This window comes from Neoarius graeffei, chromosome 1, assembly GCF_027579695.1.
Source record: "Neoarius graeffei isolate fNeoGra1 chromosome 1, fNeoGra1.pri, whole genome shotgun sequence".
Taxonomy (NCBI): domain Eukaryota; kingdom Metazoa; phylum Chordata; class Actinopteri; order Siluriformes; family Ariidae; genus Neoarius; species Neoarius graeffei.
Window position 1 is genome coordinate 98,344,910 of NC_083569.1, and position 21,524 is coordinate 98,366,433.

A 21,524-nucleotide genomic window follows, 5' to 3' on the forward strand; every position below is an offset into this window, starting at 1 on the left:
ACACGCTGGACCGAAGTCCCTACAAAATGGACATCAAAGGAGAGACAGGTTTGGAAGTGATAAAAAAATAATAAATACACCCAAGACTAGGAGACTTCCTCAGTCTGCTGCACCATATCGTCACTTTCTAGTGTCCAATCTGATTGCATTGCACATACCTGTACACTTCATATAGATTTATGTACACTACCGTTCAAAAGTTTGGGGTCACCCAGACAATTTTGTGTTTTCCATGAAAAGTCACACTTTTATTTACCACCATATGTTGTAAAATGAATAGAAAATATAGTCGAGACATTTTTCTGGCCATTTTGAGCATTTAATCGACCCCACAAATGTGATGCTCCAGAAACTCAATCTGCTCAAAGGAAGGTCAGTTTTATAGCTTCTCTAAAGAGCTCAACTGTTTTCAGCTGTGCTAGCATGATTGTACAAGGGTTTTCTAATCATCCATTAGCCTTCTGAGGCAATGAGCAAACACATTGTACCATTAGAACACTGGAGTGAGAGTTGCTGGAAATGGGCCTCTATACACCTATGGAGATATTGCACCAAAAACCAGACATTTGCAGCTAGAATAGTCATTTACCACATTAGCAATGTATAGAGTGGATTTCTGATTAGTTTAAAGTGATCTTCATTGAAAAGAACAGTGCTTTTCTTTCAAAAATAAGGACATTTCAAAGTGACCCCAAACTTTTCAACGGTAGTGTATAATATATATATATTTTAAACACATTAAGGAAAAATATACTGTACAATTATTTAAATAATATTGGCTGGCGTCGAGTGGTATATCAGATATATTCCATTCAGCTAGCAAGGTACTGAACGAGTCGAAGACGAGTAGCTGAATGGAATATATCTGATAGACCATGAAAAAAATTCAGCCAATATTATTATTATTATTATAATACATAGACGTTCCTTTTGGGTGTTCGACGCGTCTGTTTCAAAATCCTCTCAAAATCTTCCATTTTTAACGAAGCAAACCTGGCGGCCATGTTTCTTTACAACTTGTCACTGTCACTCGCTTGCTGTCACTTGCGTGGAAGTTTTACATCTCCGACGTGTGACGTCATGTTGTCTTGACAACCATGCGATATCGTAAACCATACTCAACGCTCATTCTCCATCGGGTAGAGTGACGTAATACACGTAGGATAAGCGGTACGCTAACAATATTGCATGCTATCAAGCCAAATGAATGAAACCCGCTAGAAGGGAATAGAACGCACGTTTTGATTCCATCGAAAAAGCGCCCTGGATGTATACTCATGCATGATAAAGTATATTAAATATACTGCCTAGTTTTTGATGCCATATTTCTGCTCCATAAGGAATAACACATGGCCTGAGGTTCAAATCCATTCCCCTGAATGTAAAGATATAAAGCATACATGTCAACCTACTGTATACGGAATGTCCGTATTTTATACGGATTTGATTCAATAAACGTAGTATACGGGCGTATAAATAAAGTTATACGGATTCTTTAAAAAAACTTCAATATTTATTTAGAGCTATAATCAATTCCCACGAGCGCATAACATTTACAAACGTACTGTACACCACAGACAGCCAGTAAAGAGTCTTATGAAATCGCGCATTATCTTGTGGTAGCGAGACTTCGTTCCACTTTTGATCATGCGCACACCGCATTGCGAGAATCCCGCCAACCGTGAAGTCATAGACATATAAACATAGACGCCGCCTTCTGCGTAGAATCATACGTCATCCTCGCCGCCATATTGGATGTGGCAAAGTGGAGATTTTTCAACAGTCTCTGGTATAGCGTCTAGACAGTAGCCGAGAATAAAGATGCCTCATTCATGTGCTGCGTTTAACTGTACCAACAGGTTTACCGTCCAAACGAGATCACATGGGATTTAGTCTGGCTAACGCGACAAAGCTCTACAAGCTATTGGTCTGGCCAAGATATTAAGCCCAACCGTTTCCCAAAGTGCGTGCTTGACCCGCCTCCCTGAAATGCCTCAGTTTGCTACTGGTCGAAGCCAGAAAAGGCTGTGACGAAGCTTAAACCAGTCACATCACTCTTTCCTCTGACGTATGCGACGCGACGGGGCTAACTGGTAGATTAAACTCTTACCGAAGCCGGTCGGGAGTAAGGCGAAAGCGTCCTTCCTTTCAATAAATACCTCCAGGGCTGCTCTTTGCTTCATTTTCAATGAGAACTTCCCGTTGAATGCTTTCAATACAGCATCTACCGCTGTGTCAAAGGCTTGCCGCTGCTCCATGTTCGTGATGTGAATGAAGCGCTTCCAGCATAGATTCTGTAAACAATCCATGGCTTCCGGTCGCAGTTCTACTACGTCACTGCCTTGAACACGCCTCTACCCAGGGCCGTTGGAGATGCTCAAAGTTGATTGGCTCCCGATTTTTCGGGAGCTTGGAAGAGCTGTAGATAGCTTGCCTGGCCAGACTAAGCTCGCAGCAGGCCCTCGTGTTGCGTCACGCTTAGGATGGGCGGGCCCAGGCTACTTGGGATTACCTTTCACAGGTGAGACTGGAAAAATACTTTTCATTGTATTTGGTCATTATAACGTAATTTTACGAACAGATTTTCCTGACTTTGTGGCTAATATGAAGTCTCGCGCATAACAGCCGCTCGGTGAAACCTGTCTCCAAACAACGAAGTATTTCCTTCGTAACTACGCTGATAACACTTTGTGTTTTTGTCAAACATTGGAGCTTTGTATTCATTCTGAAGGTTTATTGTTATTAATATTGAATAAAAAGTAACTGGGATATATCATTGTTAATTATCATTCAAATTTTAGGTAAATTATTTTAATTTGCATCTTATACGGATTTTATAAGGGAAATACGGATTTTGGAGGTTGGTTATACAGGTTTGATTGACCAAAGGTTGACGTCGCTAAAGATTAGACAACTAGCAAGCAAATATTTGTACGTTTAAGCTCTGCCTTGAACCAGGTCCTTTAGCATGATTTAATCTGTAGCTTGTGAACGAACCTGACGTATGGCTTCAACACAAAGTTTATGTCTGGAAGGAAAATGTCACAATAACGGGAATAAAACGATGTGCTTATTCCACTTTGTGGTAAAAACGATTCTCTGGAACGACGACTGCTGACCTGCTTTATCCTCCAGACACAATCCCGGCATTGTGTGCTGCTGAGAAGAAAGATATGGAGCGTTTACCTATCCTGGGAGTGTGGGAGTGGAAACACTTGAAAAAAAAAATTAAATACACAAAGTACACCAGAGTACACAGTGTGTGAATGTCAAATATAGCCAGGATCAAACCTATCACTCGTCTTTTACTGCGATTCCTCCGGTGGCTGCTGATAGGGATGTGTCTTCAGCTGCGCCTTTAGGGCCCCGACGGAGCCCGGCTCTGAATCCATTCAGACTTGGTTCTGAGCTCGCTTTGATGTATGAAAATACAACGAGGTCAGACATCAGTATTAGCAAGAACTCCCCTTTCCCTCTCTCTCTCTCTCTCTCTTCAACTCGTATTTCTGACACTTGGAAATAAGGACCTTTTTTTGGCCCTTCTATCTTTCTTCCCTTTCTTCCAGCAGCACATATCTACTCCATCTATTTCCTCCAGCCCTCAAGCAGTTGCCTTGTGTTGCGGTTGAGTTAAATTATGCTAATTACCAGTGAGAGACGGAGACGGAGTGGCAAAAAAGTTTTCCTAATATGCTCCAGGGCACGTTCTGTCAGCCGTAGAGCCGGCAGGCACTGGGCTGCATCGCTAACCACATCTTACGTCCGTCTCTCGAAGCGAGGACGGACTGAAACAGGGCGTGCGAGGTGCGTCTGCAGCCGGAGGAGGAAAAAAAAACAAAACGCTCGGGTGAAAACGAGATTAATATTGTTTTCAACACTTGCCAAAACAGGGAAGTAGCTATTAAGAGACAGGGAGTTGAAAATAAAGCCGCCGTGTTATTTAAGAAGTGTTTGCTTTCTCCTCGAGCACGAACAGTACTACAGTTTCGTTGTTGATGCATCGTCTTTAAAACTTAATTACCGTTTACTGTATACTGCAGATTTTTTCCAGGATACTACAAAATCAGTGTATGCTCGGAAAGGGCAGTTTGCAATGATGGCAAAAAGAGCTCGCGATCAAAATAAAGCAAATAAATAAAAAGGAAGAGGACTGAAAAGTGCTGAGGTGGATAATGTTAAAAAAATTAAAAAAAACAAAACGCGCATCTCAAAATTAAAATTGCAGCAAATAAATAAATCGGAAGGTGACTGATAAATGCTCAAACGAACAACCTAAATAAATAAATAAATAAATGAACAAGTACATGCTCAGGTTGGAAATATAAAAATACCAAACAAACAAACAAACAAACAAACAAACAAACAAACAAACAAACAAATTAAATCCAGCAAATAAATACACATGAAGATGACTGAGAAATGCTCAAATGAATAACCTAAATAAATAAATAAATGAATAAATAGAATTCAACAAAATTCATAAAAAAAATAATCCGGTACATGCTCAGGTTAGAAGTGTAAAAATAACAAACAAACAAATTAAATCCAGCAAATAAATACACATGAAGATGATTGAGAAATGCTCAAATGAATAACCTAAATAAATAAATAAATGAATAAATAGAATTCAACAAAATTCATCAAAAATTAATCTGGTACATGCTCAGGTTAGAAGTGTAAAAATACCAAACAAACTCACTATTAAAGTGCATATTCTGGACCAATTTCGTTTTTTTTACATGAAAGTATGTCCCTTTACACACTCATCCAGAAGGGTAATTTTGCACAAGGCCATCTGTCTACAGCAGAAAAAAATAAAACGCGTCTGGAAAAATCCCAAGGGAGTCTGGAGCCAGATTCGTGACGTCACCTGCGAAAGCGCCAGCAGGCTGCGCGAGCTTTGCACGGTTTCAGTGCACAGCCTGTGTAGACCAAGCGCTCCCATTTCTCTCTCATTGTCCGGTCTTTTGGGAAACGATGAGTACTAATCCCATCATGATTGGTGTTGCTACACCCTCCTACGATACATCTGTTAACCATTTTAATAATTACGCAATAACGTTGAAGAAATTTGCAGAAAACCACCAGGTCGTTTTCTCATAAACAAACCAGCGCTGACGTAGGATTCAGAGGGAGGCGTCCCGCACGCGACGTCACGAAAATCAATGTTTGCCGGGAAATCCAAATGCCGAGTTTTTTCAGAGGCGGACCAATTCAATTCAAATGGCTCGATTTCAACTGAATTTTTCTGGTATTGCGCAAGGGAAAAAAATTGCGCAAAATGTTACAGATATTTGACCAAAGTTTAATATAAAATAGGAGAATTACATTGATCTTGCTCCTGAATTTACCCAGGATATGCACTTTAAATCCCGCAAAAAAAATAAACAGGAAGATGATTGAGAAATGGGGCGGCACGGTGGTGTAGTGGTTAGCGCTGTCGCCTCACAGCAAGAAGGTCCGGGTTCGAGGCCCATGGCCGGCAAGGGCCTTTCTGTGTGGAGTTTGCATGTTCTCCCCGTGTCCGCGTGGGTTTCCTCCGGGTGCTCCGGTTTCCCCCACAGTCCAAAGACATGCAGGTTAGGTTAACTGGTGACTCTAAATTGACCGTAGGTGTGAATGTGAGTGTGAATGGTTGTCTGTGTCTATGTGTCAGCCCTGTGATGACCTGGCGACCTGTCCAGGGTGTACCCCGCCTTTCGCCCGTAGTCAGCTGGGATAGGCTCCAGCTCGCCTGCGACCCTGTAGAACAGGATAAAGCGGCTAGAGATAATAAGATGACATGAGACTATTATCATTATTTAAGTATTTTCTTTTACTTTTTGATTCTGTGCTCCTGTGTTACACGATAGGACAGTAACTCTTTCTCACATCTGCTTTCCCAATGTCCGCTTTTGAAATCCTGATATCCAGCAGCCGCTTGCCTCCTTTAACATTCCGGCTCAAATAGCATACATGTCAACCTATACGGAATGTCCGTATTTTATACGGATTTGATTCAATAAACGTAGTATACGGGCGTATAAATAAAGTTATACGGATTCTTTAAAAAAACTTCAATATTTATTTAGAGCTATAATCAATTCCCATGATGATAAAAGAGCGCATAACATTTACAAACGTACTGTACACCACAGACAGCCAGTAAAGAGTCTTATGAAATCGCGCGTTATCTTGTGGTAGCGAGACTTCGTTCCACTTTTGATCATGCGCACACCGCATTGCGAGAATCCCGCCAACCGTGAAGTCATAGACATATAAACATAGACGCCGCCTTCTGCGTAGAATCATACGTCATCCTCGCCGCTATATTGGATGTGGCAAAGTGGAGATTCTTCAACCGTCTCTGGTATAGCGTCTAGACAGTAGCCGAGAATAAAGATGCCTCATTCATGTGCTGCGTTTAACTGTACCAACAGGTTTACCGTCCAAACGAGATCACATGGGATTACCTTTCACAGGTGAGACTGGAAAAATACTTTTCATTGTATTTGGTCATTATAACGTAATTTTACGAACAGATTTTCCTGACTTTGTGGCTAATATGAAGTCTCGCGCATAATAGCCGCTCGGTGAAACCTGTCTCCAAACAACGAAGTATTTCCTTCGTAACTACGCTGATAACACTTTGTGTTTTTGTCAAACATTGGAGCTTTGTATTCATTCTGAAGGTTTATTGTTATTAATATTGAATAAAAAGTAACTGGGATATATCATTGTTAATTATCATTCAAATTTTAGGTAAATTATTTTAATTTGCATCTTATACGGATTTTATAAGGGAAATACGGATTTGAGGTTGGTTATACAGGTTTGATTGAGCAAAGGTTGACATGTATGAAATGGAGGCGAGTGAACCCGAGGTAAAGCAGGTGTACATACGCTCCGAGCGGACGGGGACGAGAGTTTCAGCTCAGAAATGTAAAAAGGTGGAAGGCCATCGAGCGGAGGATAAAAGCACAGCCATGACAAGCTGGAGGAGAGAAAGAAAAGAAAAGGAAAAAAATAACGACAGCCGGGCACGTAAAGTTGACCGATATTAATGTGCTCACGATGCTAATAAAGTCTGCTGGCACGTGAATCAAACACACAAAGGATCCGGGGGAATCTCTTTCCTCTGCCGTCTGAATTAAAATAAAAAAAAAAATCTATTCTCAGGTCCAGGAACTCCTCTCGGCCCGCTCAGGTGAATGACTGACTAGTCAGAACCTCATGAATAAAAAGGCTTCATGTTGGATTCAGAGTCGGATTGTCGCGATTATCATTAAAAAGAAAGAGAAAAATGATTTTTTAGACTAATAATATCTTAGAATATAACTTATTCCTTATTATTTATATGATAAAACTGATTTGTTGCTTCAAATTGCTTCAAAAATGTCCTGTTCTCCATAAAACAAATCCTTCAGGGTGCCGTTTGCGCTCCACTAATATTACATTTACATTCATTCGATCCACATTCACTGGATATGAGCAATCGTGCGCTCTGATTGGATACTCTAGCGCTACGTTCACACTGCAGGGCTTAATGCTCAATTCCGATTTTTTTGTGAAATCCGATTTTTTTGTGAGGTCGTTCACATTAACAAATATATGCGACTTGTATGTGATCCTCAGTATGAACAAAAAGCGACCTAAAAGTGTTCCGCATGCGCATTGCAGGATACGACGACGTCACACGCAGTGAGCATGGCCAGTGTTTACGGAAGTAAAACCGCCCGGTTGCGGTATGACCCATCCAATCTAGCTTGAATAGCTGTATCCCCCCAAATGGAAATCAGCTCCCTAACCTCTGCGTCCTTCCATTGAGAAGATTCAGAACCTTCACAGCCCGAAGCGTCCCTCGCATTGATGTCATGCGCAGGGGCGCAGATACGTTTTTTGAACTGGGGGGGACAAAAAACTGGGGGGGACAAAGCTGCCAGCAAACCAACCCCGATATGCCTGTCAAACTTGTTGTGGGTTACCATAGGAACCAAGCTCGAGCTTGCAACCTGTGCAGTCTGCGCAGCTCAACCAACCGAATATCAGTCTTTGTTTTATGTGAGTTGTTGCAACTATGTATGTACTGCTGTGCACCTCAATAGTCTTTTGATTTTTCCGTGAGGTTTGCCTTATGCAAAGAAAGGCAGCATAGACGTTTTTTCCTCCCTATAAGTGGGGGGGACCGAACGAGGTGAATTTAAATCTGGGTGGGACGAGTCCCACCCTCTATCTGTGCCCGTGATTATGCGCCATGTTCATCTCATCTCATTATCTCTAGCCGCTTTATCCTGTTCTACAGGGTCGCAGGCAAGCTGGAGCCTATCCCAGCTGACTACAGGCGAAAGGCGGGGTACACCCTGGACAAGTCGCCAGGTCATCACAGGGCTGACACATAGACACAGACAACCATTCACACTCACATTCACACCTACGCTCAATTTAGAGTCACCAGTTAACCTAACCTGCATGTCTTTGGACTGTGGGGGAAACCGGAGCACCCGGAGGAAACCCACGCGGACACGGGGAGAACATGCAAACTCCACACAGAAAGGCCCTCGCCGGCCCCGGGGCTCGAACCCAGGACCTTCTTGCTGTGAGGCGACAGCGCTAACCACTACACCACCTGGCCCATGCGCCATGTTGTTGTAACTTTTTTTGAGAGACCCGCCGCCTACTTCAGCGCAGAATAGTGACGTTTGTGGCTTGTTGATGACGTGTAAGTCGGATGAATGCGACCTGGCGGTTCAGACTGAAGTCGCATATGAAAAGAGCGGATAGGAATCGGAATTAGGACCACATATCCAAACGGCCTGGGTCGGATTTGAAAAAATCGGATCTGTGTCGTTCATACTGTCAATAAAAGATCGGATACAGGTCACATATGGGCGAAAAGATCGGATTTGAGTCACTTCAGCCTGCAGTGTGAACGTAGCCTATGACTAGGATATCAGCTCATATACCTACCGTGAGTAGAGAAAAACAAAATGGCGGAACATGTTACTGAACCAACCAAGGATGAAATAAAAACTACTCGAAAACAAAAAAACCCCAAAAATACAATAAAAAAGCAATAAAATATGTAATGAAAGTATTTAATGGTATGAACTAGGGCTGCGTACCTAAACATAACATCAGGTACAGGTACCGGTACAGAGGTTTAGGTCCAGGTCCGGACCCTGTACAAATCCTTCTGAACAATTTGACAAATTCTTGAACAATTTGACAAATTCTTCTGAACTTCTTTAATAATGACAGAAACATTAATAAACTGTTGACAACTTGTCAGTATCTTTATTCAAAGAAAACCGAACATAACTAGGTTTCCTACCTCACTTCTCAGTCACCCTCTCAGTCTCACACTTAAGGTGTATTCAGACCAGGATAGTTCGATAGTTCACTTGCTTTGGTCCGAACTAAATGTTTTTTTTATTTTTTCATTTTGGTGTGGTTCGCTTTCACACTGTACATTTTAGTAAGCGGACCAAAATCTGTCAACAAAGCCACGCGCCCTGAGGTCGTTCAGCTATTGGTCAGAGACGACACGCGCACAAAGCGTTAAGTTCAAAAGTAGTCATGGAGGCTTTCCGTGCTGTTATTCTTTTTAATGTCATCAAAGCTATATGTTTTTTCCAGTTTTTACTGTTTTCACAATTGTGCGATTACTATGCTGTTGTACAAGTAATTTATCAACGACGACTTCAAAGGGCAAGGCGGCTACGGAGGATAGCGCTGATGAGCGCACATCATGTTGTGACAGTTCTGGCTCTTCACGCAATAGATGAATTTCTTTTTTGCGTCGCTAGTACCGCCACTTTTTGAAAGAATGTCCCTGATTTTAATGTAGGTCTGACGGAGTTTCTTCACTTTTAGCCGACATTGTTCTGGGGAGCGCGTGAACCCCTTCTCCTTCATTTTCTCACTGAATACAGCAAACACGTCGGCGTTTTTGTGTGTTCTCTCCAAAAGCTCAGATATGTGGACATCTGCCCATATATCCACAAGGGTACGCGTTTCTTCCTCGGCCCACGTTTGCCCCCACTCATTTTTTGTACTCTGTAGTCTAGCCTACCACTGGTCTGAATGACTGAACGACTGTTGTAAGGTTCCCTTGACAACCGAAACAGTGTTTGCACTTTGCGGTGGAGTGTCAAGACTCTGTTTCCCATAATGCTCGACAAACGACGGAAGCTCCCGAGGTACAAAAAAGCAAAACTGTCAGATTAGGTCCGGTCTGTTTTCACACCTCCAAAAGATCCGCACCAGGGTTCCTTTGGTCCGGACCGAGTCCGACCTTGCAGCTCGGTCTCGGTCCGCTTGTTTGGTCCGGACCAGAGTTCGGTGGTTTGTATTCAGACCAACCCAAAAGTTCCGGACCAAGGGAAATTTGGTTCGTTTGGTCCGGACCAAACAACATAGGTGTGAATACGCCCTTAGTTAACTTGGGACAAAAAGTCATAAGTTGTCTCACAGCAAGAAGTGACTACACTAGAGTATTACAGACTACACGCAGTCTGCGGCGTTTAACTTACGCGGCAAAATTACACAAAGCAGCAAAGGCCGCCAATGCCAGCAAAAAAAAAATGGCTGACCTGCTTTTGAGTCTTTTTGACCAATCAGAACGCTGGATCAGCCAAGCTCTCGCAATGTCTCATGAGACTGTGGCGAGAGGATCTCAAATCAAAGATGGCTTGATTTCAAGTTTCAGCGCGGCATTTTACATCTTTTCCAGTGCTAAATTTTCGTCTTTGTGGTAGGATTTACGCATCTTCAGTCACAGAATAAGCAGATACTTGGTGTAAATTTATATCGGTACAGTACCGGTACTTCATGATCCGGTATTTTGGACCTGTACCGAATCAATTTTCACGGTACAGTACCGGTACACAGTACCGGTACGCAGCCCTAGTATGAACGTATATATATATATATTTTTTTTATTTTTAAGAATTATTATTATTATTATTATTATTATTATTATTATTATTATTAGCATTTTTCACAAATTGCTCCTGCCATTTCGCCGGTTTGTTTAACCGGAAATGTTTTTGTCGGACGTTTTGTAAAAAGATTTTATTTATCGAATTTGCAAAAAATAAAATAAAAATGCTCTGTTTCTCAAAATCCAGTGAACGTGGGTAGAATAAAGCAGTTATTCCACTCAATCTGGTCGTACACGGATTATAGACAACTCTGTGCTATGCACCTCGTCAGCTATCAGCTCATGTACGACTCGATTTTGTGGAATAACTGTTTTACATACTTTAAAGTCCAAATCTATTGAAAATCTCATCCTTGCGATATTATTTTCCACGAGTCGTCCATTATAGCTCACGAAAAATGCATTTAAGTTCACAAACACTCCGCCCCATCCACCCTGAAACACTTTCACTCCTGTAAAAGATCTGGAATATTCCACAAGTCACATGCTCAACAGGAAGTTGCATCGTCCACGTTTCTTGAAGATGATGAGAAGATGAAAAGTTCTCTCATTCATGTTTAAAATATATAAAATATAGACTGGGCGGCACGGTGGTGTAGGGGTTAGCGCTGTCGCCTCACAGCAAGAAGGTCCGGGTTCGAGCCCCGTGGCCGGCGAGGGCCTTTCTGTGTGGAGTTTGCATGTTCTCCCCGTGTCCGCGTGGGTTTCCTCCGGGTGCTCCGGTTTCCCCCACAGTCCAAAGACATGCAGGTTAGGTTAACTGGTGACTCTAAATTGACCGTAGGTGTGAATGTGAGTGTGAATGGTTGTCTGTGTCTATGTGTCAGCCCTGTGATGACCTGGCGACTTGTCCAGGGTGTACCCCGCCTTTCGCCCGTAGTCAGCTGGGATAGGCTCCAGCTTGCCTGCGACCCTGTAGAACAGGATAAAGCGGCTAGAGATAATGAAATGAGAAAATATAGACTGAAAGTAAATTATTCACATCCAAAAATGAATCATTGAGAACATCCTTAGCATGGATCGTAATTATTAAAACACATGATGTTTATTTGCTAATTCTATGCTAAAGCTGGCATTTGTTGCTGCTGTTGGAAAAGAAAGCTTGTAAAAAAAAAAATTATATTTTACCGAACCATTTTTTTTGAATTGTTAAATGCAATTTGTTCTTCAAATTAATGTTGAAAAAAAATTTAAATAGTTTAATTTTTTTTTAACAGTTACAAGGTTTAAATGGCACCCTAATCATGGACAGAAGTGTAAAAAAATCTTTCATTTTCAGTTACAGAGTCAAATTATTATTATTATTATTATTATTATTATTATTATTATTATTATTATTATTGTATAATAACTATTATTATAAATCATTCTGAAGGGTGAGATATTCAAAGCCCACTGAGTGTCCACAATCAGCTCATCTGTACTTTAATCCTCAGCAGTGTGTGTGTGTGTGTGTGTGTGTGTGTGTGTTTTAGTGATCTGAACACCCCGTGATATATACTCGAAAGCCTTTCAAATCATCCCGAATCTGAATAATGGACAGAAAAGTTGGTGAGAGCTTTCAGAGCCTGGGTTCAAAGCTGAATTCAAAGTAAAAAGCCGGCTGATTTGGAAAGCTGCAGGCGACGGCGGAGCACCAGGGAGAAATCTGGTGCTCACATCACACGCAGACGAAGAAACGTGCACACGTGTGATTCGCTCTTTCCTCCGGCTGTGTGTAACTTCCTGAAAGGGCCGCGTTCAGGTTTAAGGCCTCAACAGGTTATAATTTGATATCTATAATTTTGATAGTCATTTTTAATAGCAGTCACGGGTGAGACGTCCAGCTGTGACTTTACACTCGTTTACAGCTTACACACAGAGTGGAGCTCAACTCAGCTCAGCAGAATGTTCATGCACATCAATCATTTCAACAAAACATGGAGTGAGTTATATAGTTACAGTTTATCTATCTGTCTGTCTGTTCATCTGTCTGTCTGTCTGTCTGTCTACATGTCTGTCTGTCCATCTGTCTTTCATCTGTCTACATGTCTATCTATCTATCTATCTATCTATCTATCTATCTATCTATCTATCTATCTATCTATCTATCTATCTATTCTGTTCATCTGTCTGTCTGTTCATCTATCTCTCTATCTATTTTCTGTTCATCTGTCTGTCTATCTGTCTGTTCATCTGCCCATCTGTCTATTCATCTGTCTGTGTGTCATTCTGTTCATCTGTCTGCCTGTCTGTCTATCTATGGTCTGTTCATCTGTCCATCTGTCTGTCTGTCTCTGTCTGTCTATCTGTCTGTTCATCTATCTATCTATCTATCTATCTATCTATCTATCTATCTATCTATCTATCTATCTATCTATCTATCTATGTCTGTCTGTTCCATCTATCTGTCTGTCCATCTGTCTGTCTATTTGTCTTTTCAGCTGTCTGTCTGTCTGCTCATCTGTCTGTCTATCTATATGTCTACATGTCTGTCTGTCTGTCCATCTGTCTGCCATTCATCTGTCTACATGTCTCTGTCTGTCATTCATCTGGCTACATGTCTATCTATCTATCTATCTATCTATCTATCTATCTATCTATCTATCTATCTATCTATCTGTCTGTCTGTCTGTCTGTCTGTCTGTCTGTCTGTCCATCTATCTATTTGTCTGTTCACCTGTCTGCCTCTGTTTGTCTGTCTGTCAGTTCATCTGTCTGTCTGTCTGTCTGTCTATCTATCTCTGTTCGTCTGTCTGTCTGTTCATCTGTCTGTCCATCTATCTATTGTCTGTTCATCTGTCTGTCTATTTGTCTGTTCATCTATCTGCCTCTGTCTGTCTGTCAGTTCATCTATCTATCTATCTATCTATCTATCTATCTATCTATCTATCTATCTATCTATCTATCTGTCTGTCTGTCTGTCTGTCTGTCTGTCTGTCTGTCTGTCTGTCTCTGTTCATCTGTCTGTCCATCTATTTTCTGTTCATCTGTCTGTCTTTTTGTCTGTTCATCTGTCTGCCTCTGTCTGTCTGTCTGTCTGTCTATGTCAAACTGGCTCATTACAGATGTCAGAAATCTCCTGCATGGCCAGAACGAGACGTTAACAAAATCTCCGTCTTTCATGATCACTGCCATGTCACAGTGCTATTAAGTGCTGGTGCTGACAGAAAGTTCTCATCTCCCACAGAAGCTCCATCACCAACTGACTCACTCACTGACTCACTTATGTTCTCTGCAGGCACTTTGACGACGGCCGGCTCGATCAGGTTGTCAGCGAGGACGAAGGCTCCTTCCTCCAGCGTGTCCAGCAGCATGGTGGCGGCGTGAGTTTGCTCTGTGGAGTTCATGTCCTCCCACGACTTCAGCGCTTCTGGTCTCAGCAGGTTGTCCACCGTGTCCACGATGGCCTGCACGCAAGAAAAAAGCAGAGTGATGATGGACAGCTGGAATTCATCTTTGAAAACCCAAAGTTTATACACAAACGCAGGCCAAAGCAGTGGAACAGAAGCTATGACAAGCAAGGAGGACCATGACGGAGGGGCTGAGGGAATGCGCACGGGTATTTGGCACAAACAAAGTCCAGTGTTGGAGTGTCATGTGTTACCTTTGCCTTTTAACCAACACCGTGGTTTATTATTTCAAATTCCGTCCGGAAAAAAAAATCCCAATATATTTTCAAATCAGTGGAGTATTCTTCTTCTTCGCCTCCAAATCCCTACAAAGCTCTTGTTTTCCAGAGACCAATTACGACTTCATTCCATAACAGGATCTGACCGCTGTGCCCTTAAAATGTATGCTTTTTCCTGTGGAGGGAGGGAGCGGGTCCTGACAGCTTATCTGGCGGTGGGATCTGTTTGCAGAAGCCCGGTGGACTGGAGGCAAATGGCATGTTCACCTTCGCTTTCTCACTCCTAATCGCAAGCTTTTCATTTCCTGAAGCCTGGAGCGCAGTGCTAACTGAATTAAACAATCCCAATGCTGCTCGCTGCCTCGTTTAAACAGACCGTGGACGGCTCCCGACATCACATAGTGGCCACTTATAGGGCAGTGTCACTCCAGGCATGCTATTAAAGAGGCAAGGAATAAAGCTTGGCACAGGCTTGTTGGCTTTCCACTGTGGACTTCATGATTTACTGAAGATAAAACGGCTTTAAGACCGGCAAGGTCATCTTTACAGGAAGCTCTTCAGCTGCTTTAGTACAAACACTGAGCGTAATTATGTTGTTTCACGGCTTTGAGTTTTTTGTCTCTCAAAATCCGTCTTAAACTAGACGCCAGTCGGTTTAGCTTGTGATCAAAACCTGTGATATTTCACGTGTATTTTTCAGAGTTTGGCAATAATTCGATTGAGTAATAAAAGTAAAGTTTTACTGAGGAAACTTTCTGGTTGTGAGGACTCTGCTATCCAGTGTGTCGGTTTGTTTAACTGGTAGTTTGTTTCATAATATATATATATATATTTTTGCATGTTTTGAGTTTCTTTTGCAAAATTAGAACGCGACCTTGGGTTCTATATAAATTAATCTTTGTCTTCTTTTTCTTCTTCTTACTATTATTAATTTGTGCGAGTGGCGCTGGCGCAAATTTTTACTGTCACTCAGGATCTTTCTACTTTATTATTATTATAGCCTTTTTTTAGGACGCTATTTCTCCATCGGCTTTTAACCATCCATCACCAAATTTCATATGAAGAATACCTCAGGGCTGAATTAAGTTGCTATGACTTTTGGTGCAGATCTGGATCACTGATCCGGAATGATCCATGAAGTTTTTTCAATCACTTATAACTGTCAATTTTCATGATTTTTTAAAATGAGTTTTTTTTTTATCCCCCACTGGCTGAAAGGCCCAAAGGGGGATTATGTCATAGCGATGTCCTTCCATCCGTCCGTCCCAGGAAGGGTACTCAACTTCTGACCTCAACTCCTCTTACAATTTTTGAAGGAATTTCACAAAACTTGACAAGATTCTTTGTTATATGTCGGTAATATGCATATTGTAATTTTGTTCGATTCAGTCGCATTTTACCAGAGTTATGGCCGAGTTGCCAGCGGGCGATATTGTGCTCTCAGAGCACTCTTGTTTTATTTTGTTCAGGTCAGCTAGCGCAAATCACTGTGACTTTAGTCACAGTATCTATCAAGTTATTATTGTTGTTGCTGGTTTTTTTTTATTATTAACATCTATAGTTACACCATAATAGACTTACCAAAGGATGACGTCACACAAAATTCACGCTTATTATTAAAAATGTTGGTGTCTTTTTCCAATTCTTGTTTTTTCTTTTCTTCGTGAATAAAATTCCAGATCTTTTCAAGATTCCACCCCACCCCACATTTGTTTCTTGAAAAGTTTTCTTCTGTGTTCAGTTTTCTGGCAAAATTTGAAAGGTCGTTGTTAAAAAAAGAAAAACGGGAACCAACCTTATTAATAAACTCTTGTGTCATGAGTTAACACCTTATCTGAATTCCATCATTATACTGTCTGTATGCATTGTTGTGGAAATTATTACCTTTAAAGTCCAAACTTTTCCAGATCTGCACCAGAAGCCTGTTCTGGCATTCATTGGGAACTGATGTCGAAGGAATCAGAGGTGTACTGATACAGGAAAAGGTGTCAGAGGTGTACTGATACAGGAAAATAATCAAAGACAGGGTGGTGTGATCGGGTCAGGGGCAAAGCAGAGTTAAGGCTCGTTTATGCTCAGTGTTAAATACGCATCCGGATATGGATGAAGCCTTCTGTCTGTATTCTGTGTTCCGTATTTGTGCGTGTTTTCTGAAAGCTGATGGATACGGACGAAATGGAGCGGTACTACTGGAAATAGTGGGGCCGTGAAGCCAGTAGTTCAAAGAAGAAATTTTTGAAAGGGTGGAACTTTTTGAAGTGAGGTTATGTGATTTAGTAATACATTTTACACATCTATGTGCCTCCACTTTTGCCTTGTTCTTGTTTCCGCCTGGTCTTCCCAGGCAGTCTAGCATCCAAGTACTAACCAGGCCCTTCAGGTACATTGGGTTGAGCCCTTGGCCTCTGGCTTATTATATAGCTAGGGTTACAGTGGGGGGCTAGTCCTCTGGTAACTGCGAGAGTTTGACTCCCTACTCACATCTGTATTGCAGTGTGCCTCGCCAGATGGCAGTAGATATCATTTTTATGATAGTCTTTGGTACGACTCGACTGCAAGTAGAACTCATGATCTTCCAGTCAAGAAGTGGACATGGTAACCACTAGGCCAACTCGCAGTGCTTCATTCTTAACAGGCACGTTATTACAACCTCCACCACCATCGCCATGTTCGCTGTTGTCAGAAACTTCCGACTCTGAGCTGCCCTCTAGGGGATGGATTTCTTAACATTAGCATTAACATTATATACACCAATCAGCCATCACATTATGGCCACTGACAAGTGAAGTGAATTACACTGATTATCTCATTACAGTGGCTAAGGGGTGGGATATATCAGGCAGCAAGAGAACAGTCAGTTCTTGAAGTTGATGTGTTGGAAGCTGGAAAAATGGGCAAGCATAAGGATCTGAGTGGCTTTGACAAATTGTGATGGCGAGATGACTGGGTCTGAGCATCTCCAAAATGGTACATCTTGTGGGGTGTTCCCGGTATGCAGTGGTTAGTACCGAACAAAAGTGGTCCAAGGATCCAAAGGACAACCGGTGAACTGGCGACAGGGTCATGGGTGTCGAAGGTTCATTGATTCGCATGGGGCATGAAGGCTAGCCCATATGGTCCAATCCAGAATAGCTACTGTAGCACAAACTGCTGAAAAAGTTCATGCTGGCTAAAACAGAAAGGTGTCAGGATTAACATTTTCAGCAATTTCTGCTACAGTAGCTCTTCTGTCGGACTGGACCATATGGGCTAGCCTTCGTGTGTTTGCCCATTTTTCCTGCTTCCAACACATCAACTTCAAGAACTGACTGTTTTCTTGCTGCCTGATATATCCCACCCCTTGACAGTGGTCATGATGTTATGGCTGATCGGTGTATATACAGTTGTGGTCAGAAGTTTACATACAGTGACATGAATGTCATCTTGGATATGAATGTCATGGCAATATTGGGCTTTCAATTATTTCCCTGAACTGTTCGTTTTCTGTGGTGAAATGATTGTACAGCATATTTCTTTAAGAGAAAAAAAAAGCCATGAATTTGGTGCAGACGTTTTAATTTATTTTGGGTTTTCCGAAATCAACACAGGGTCAAAATTATACACGCAGGGTCAAAAATTTGCATACATTCACTTAGATTATTAATTCAGAGGTGCTGAAACTTCCAAGATGTCTCTTATCTTGCCAAGGCTGAGGTCTCTTAACTTCCTGTTAGTGATCATGATTAACTACAGCTGGTAGCTTCTCTGTGCCTTCATAGAAAGGGTTTGTTTACAGCACTCATTGGATTGACCAGCACACAGTAAAATGGGAAAGTCCAAGGAGCTCAGTGCAGATCTGGGAAAGAGGATCGCAGATATACACAACTCCGGAATGTCTCTTGGAGCCATTTCTAAACAACTGCAAATTCCAAGATCAGTTCAAACAATTGTATGAAAGTTATTGTGAGGTGTAGTCACTTTGCCAAGCTACTTTGCTTCAAGAAAACCCAAACTGTCACCCTCAGCTGAAAGGAAATTAGTTTGGATGGTCAGGAACAACCTGGGAACCACCATGGCACAGCCCTGCCATGAACTGGAAGCTGATGGATCACTGTCTACAGTTCAGATCACCATGGACTAAGAGGCTGCTGTCCAAGAAATAACCCCCTGCTCTAAAAATTACACCTTCAAGCTTAAGTAAAGTTTGAAGCTGAGCACACGGACAAAGGAAAAGCCTTCTGGAGGAAAGCTGTATGGTCAGATGAGACAACGATTGAGTTGTTTGGCCACAATGACCACCATGTACAGAGGAACACTGTACCAGCTGGTGGTGGTGGTAGGATCATCATGCTCTGGGGCTGTTTTGCTGCCAGTGGAACTGGTTCATTGCACAAAGTGGATGGAATAATGAAGGAGGACTACCTCAGAATTCTTCAGCATAAACCATCAGAAACTTGAACACAACTTGGGAGTTCCAACAGGACAATGAACCCAAACACACATCAGAGCTGGTTGTGGAGGATAAAGCAGGCAAACATTAAGCTTAAAACTTCAACCCTATTGAAAATATATGGACCGTGCTCATAAGTCGAGTCCATGCAAAGAAAAAAAAAACAAATTGAATTGAAGTCTACCAATTCTACCATGAAGAGTCGTGAAATATCCAACCAGAATTCTGCCAGAAGCTTGTTCATGGTAAACAAAAATGCTTGGTCAAGGTGAATCTTGCGAAGAGACATTTTACCCAAATGTTAGGTGTGCTGTATGGATGTTCTTGACCCTGTGTTGATTTCAGAAAACCCAAAGAAAATTAAAACTTGTGCACCAAATTCTAGTGTGTTTTATAATTAAAGCTGTATACTGTACAATCATTCTGCCACAGAAAAAGAACAGTTCACAGAAATTACTGAAAACCCAAATATTGCCATGACATTCATATCCAAGATGACATTCATGTCACTGTATGTAAAGTTCTGACCACAGCTGTATATCAGGATCATACTTCTGTTTATTCGGAGCACCTGCCATCCAAGTCCTTGCAAGTGTATAAGTTGTTACTATAGAAACTCCAACGTGTTAGAACACATCGTGGCACTTTAAAATAGCTGCGTGATGTAAGTTCAGTGGCGTGGTAAACATTTTAATTTGCGTTTACTGTGCTGTAACGTCTCGCGAGTGGTGAAATTAGCTCATGATCGTCGAATTAATGTGCAGGTAAACCTGCTGTTTGACCCGGCTGTGATGTACACTGTGAAAAACATCAGTGTGCATGTGGAAACTTGCTCATTAATTCGCAAACGTAAGACAGAAGCTCTTCTGTGGACGAGCAGTGTTTACACCATCGCAAGTGAGCACTCAGTGCATTCTTCATCTGAAGAAGGTTTGTCAACACTAACGCAGACGTTTCAATGGAGAGGGACTTTGAGGCGGAGATCATAGCACACATTTGGCACGTGAAGCCGAGCGGCTCGTCGTCGGCCTATTTCTCTCAGCAGACAAAAGGGAAAGGGAAGAAAAAAAACAATAATAATCATAAAAAAAAACCCAAAACACACCATCACATGAATAAACCCCAGTCAGAAAGAAGCTCACGTGACAACAGGCTGGGGATCTTTTTCTGCAGCGAGTGTTTGTGTTTTTTCAGAGGCACGGGGGGGAAAAAAAACCACCCGCGTGTTGAGAAAAACGGGGAAAATGTTTCCGATATAAACGTAAATTCTCAGAATCCTTCAAACAAATGAAATGAAATGAACGCAGCCATGAGAACACAGGATGATCGGCGAGCGCTGAAAAGTTGGAGTGGGTGAAAAAGCGAGTACGCAGCCACTTTGATCACACTGTTGGCAGACGGGGGATGGTGCAATTACGGCTGCGGGAAGGCAACTGCTCATACAATGTTCCAGTGCTGAGGGACGGGAGAGAGAGAGAGAGAGAGAAAGGAAGAGAGGGAGGGAAAACAGAAAGAAAAGGAGAGAACAAGTGGTTGCGGAGGAGACGCAGGTGAGTATCGGGAAAACAGCGAGGTGAAGAGAAAATTTGAAAATGAGGAAGCACACACACGCTAGGCAGAAGCAGAAACGGTGCGATGAGGGGAAAAAACGACAGAGAGAGAGAGAGAGAGAGAGAGAGAGAGAAGGAGTACAAGTGGGAACGAGAGAGGAGAGCAGGGGATTGAGGGGGAGGGGAGAAGGAGAGATAAAAGGTAAGGCGCAAGAGCAAGAAGCAAGCAGGGAACAGAGAGAGAGAGAGAGAGAGAGAGAGAGAGAGAGAGGGATGAGAAGGGGATGGAAAAAAAAAAACAGTAGCCAAGCAGACAAAGGCAGAGTTGCTACTAATAAGTGGCTAAAGAATGAGTCAGATTCCAGCAGAAACAGAAAGCCAGCCAGCCGGCTAGACAGACAGACAGAAGGCTAGACACACAGACACAGGGAAGTTACATGCAGTAAAGCCAGATTATTCCATGTATATACCTTCATATAGGCCCTGCACGTCTTTTCTCGCTTTTGACGCTTATTTTTGGGGAAAAAAAAATAAAAAAATCACAAAAAGACAAGATCAAGAATAGGACAGAAACACACACAGAGTTAGAAGACGTTAGAAGCTACAAAACCAGGTCCTGCATCATCAAAGGAACATCAAGGCACCGCGTTCCTGCACACAATCAAGCGTTTCGTCTCGGCGATGCAATCAGACGTCGCGCAGGAGCACTGAGCGTCACACTGAGAGAGCGCCGTGCCACCCCGCATCGCCCTCCTCTTTCAATTAAAAGTGCCTTTTGAATACCTAACTAGCTTACATAACCAAAACACCAGGACTGCTGAGTTGTTGAGAGAGAGAGAGAGGAGAAGAGGGGTGGGGTGGGGAGGAGAGGATTGGAGGACGTGAGTGGAGGGGGAGAAAAAAAAGAGGAAAAGAAACGAAGACGCAAGTACTGGACCGTGCTAGAAAATCCATTAAACTCAATGCATTCAAGCTGGAGGAGGTCATTTGTATTTGATGGTCAGGATAATTGTG

The 21,524-nt window shown here is 42.2% G+C and overlaps 1 protein-coding gene across 13 annotated transcripts in view; it reads right to left on the minus strand.

Moving 5' to 3' along the window:
- The window catches only part of LOC132875318 (adhesion G protein-coupled receptor L2-like), a 407,634-nt gene that overhangs the window by 192,001 nt on the left and 194,109 nt on the right, over nt 1–21,524 (minus strand). For all 13 annotated transcript variants that reach the window (XR_009651878.1, XR_009651883.1, XM_060912544.1 and 10 more), the window contains one exon: nt 14,127–14,310. Coding sequence is in view for 11 of the 13 variants with exons in the window: in XM_060912544.1 (XP_060768527.1) it covers nt 14,127–14,310 (184 nt within the window). In the remaining 2 variants the exon portion in view is untranslated. The remainder of the gene's footprint in view (nt 1–14,126; nt 14,311–21,524) is intronic.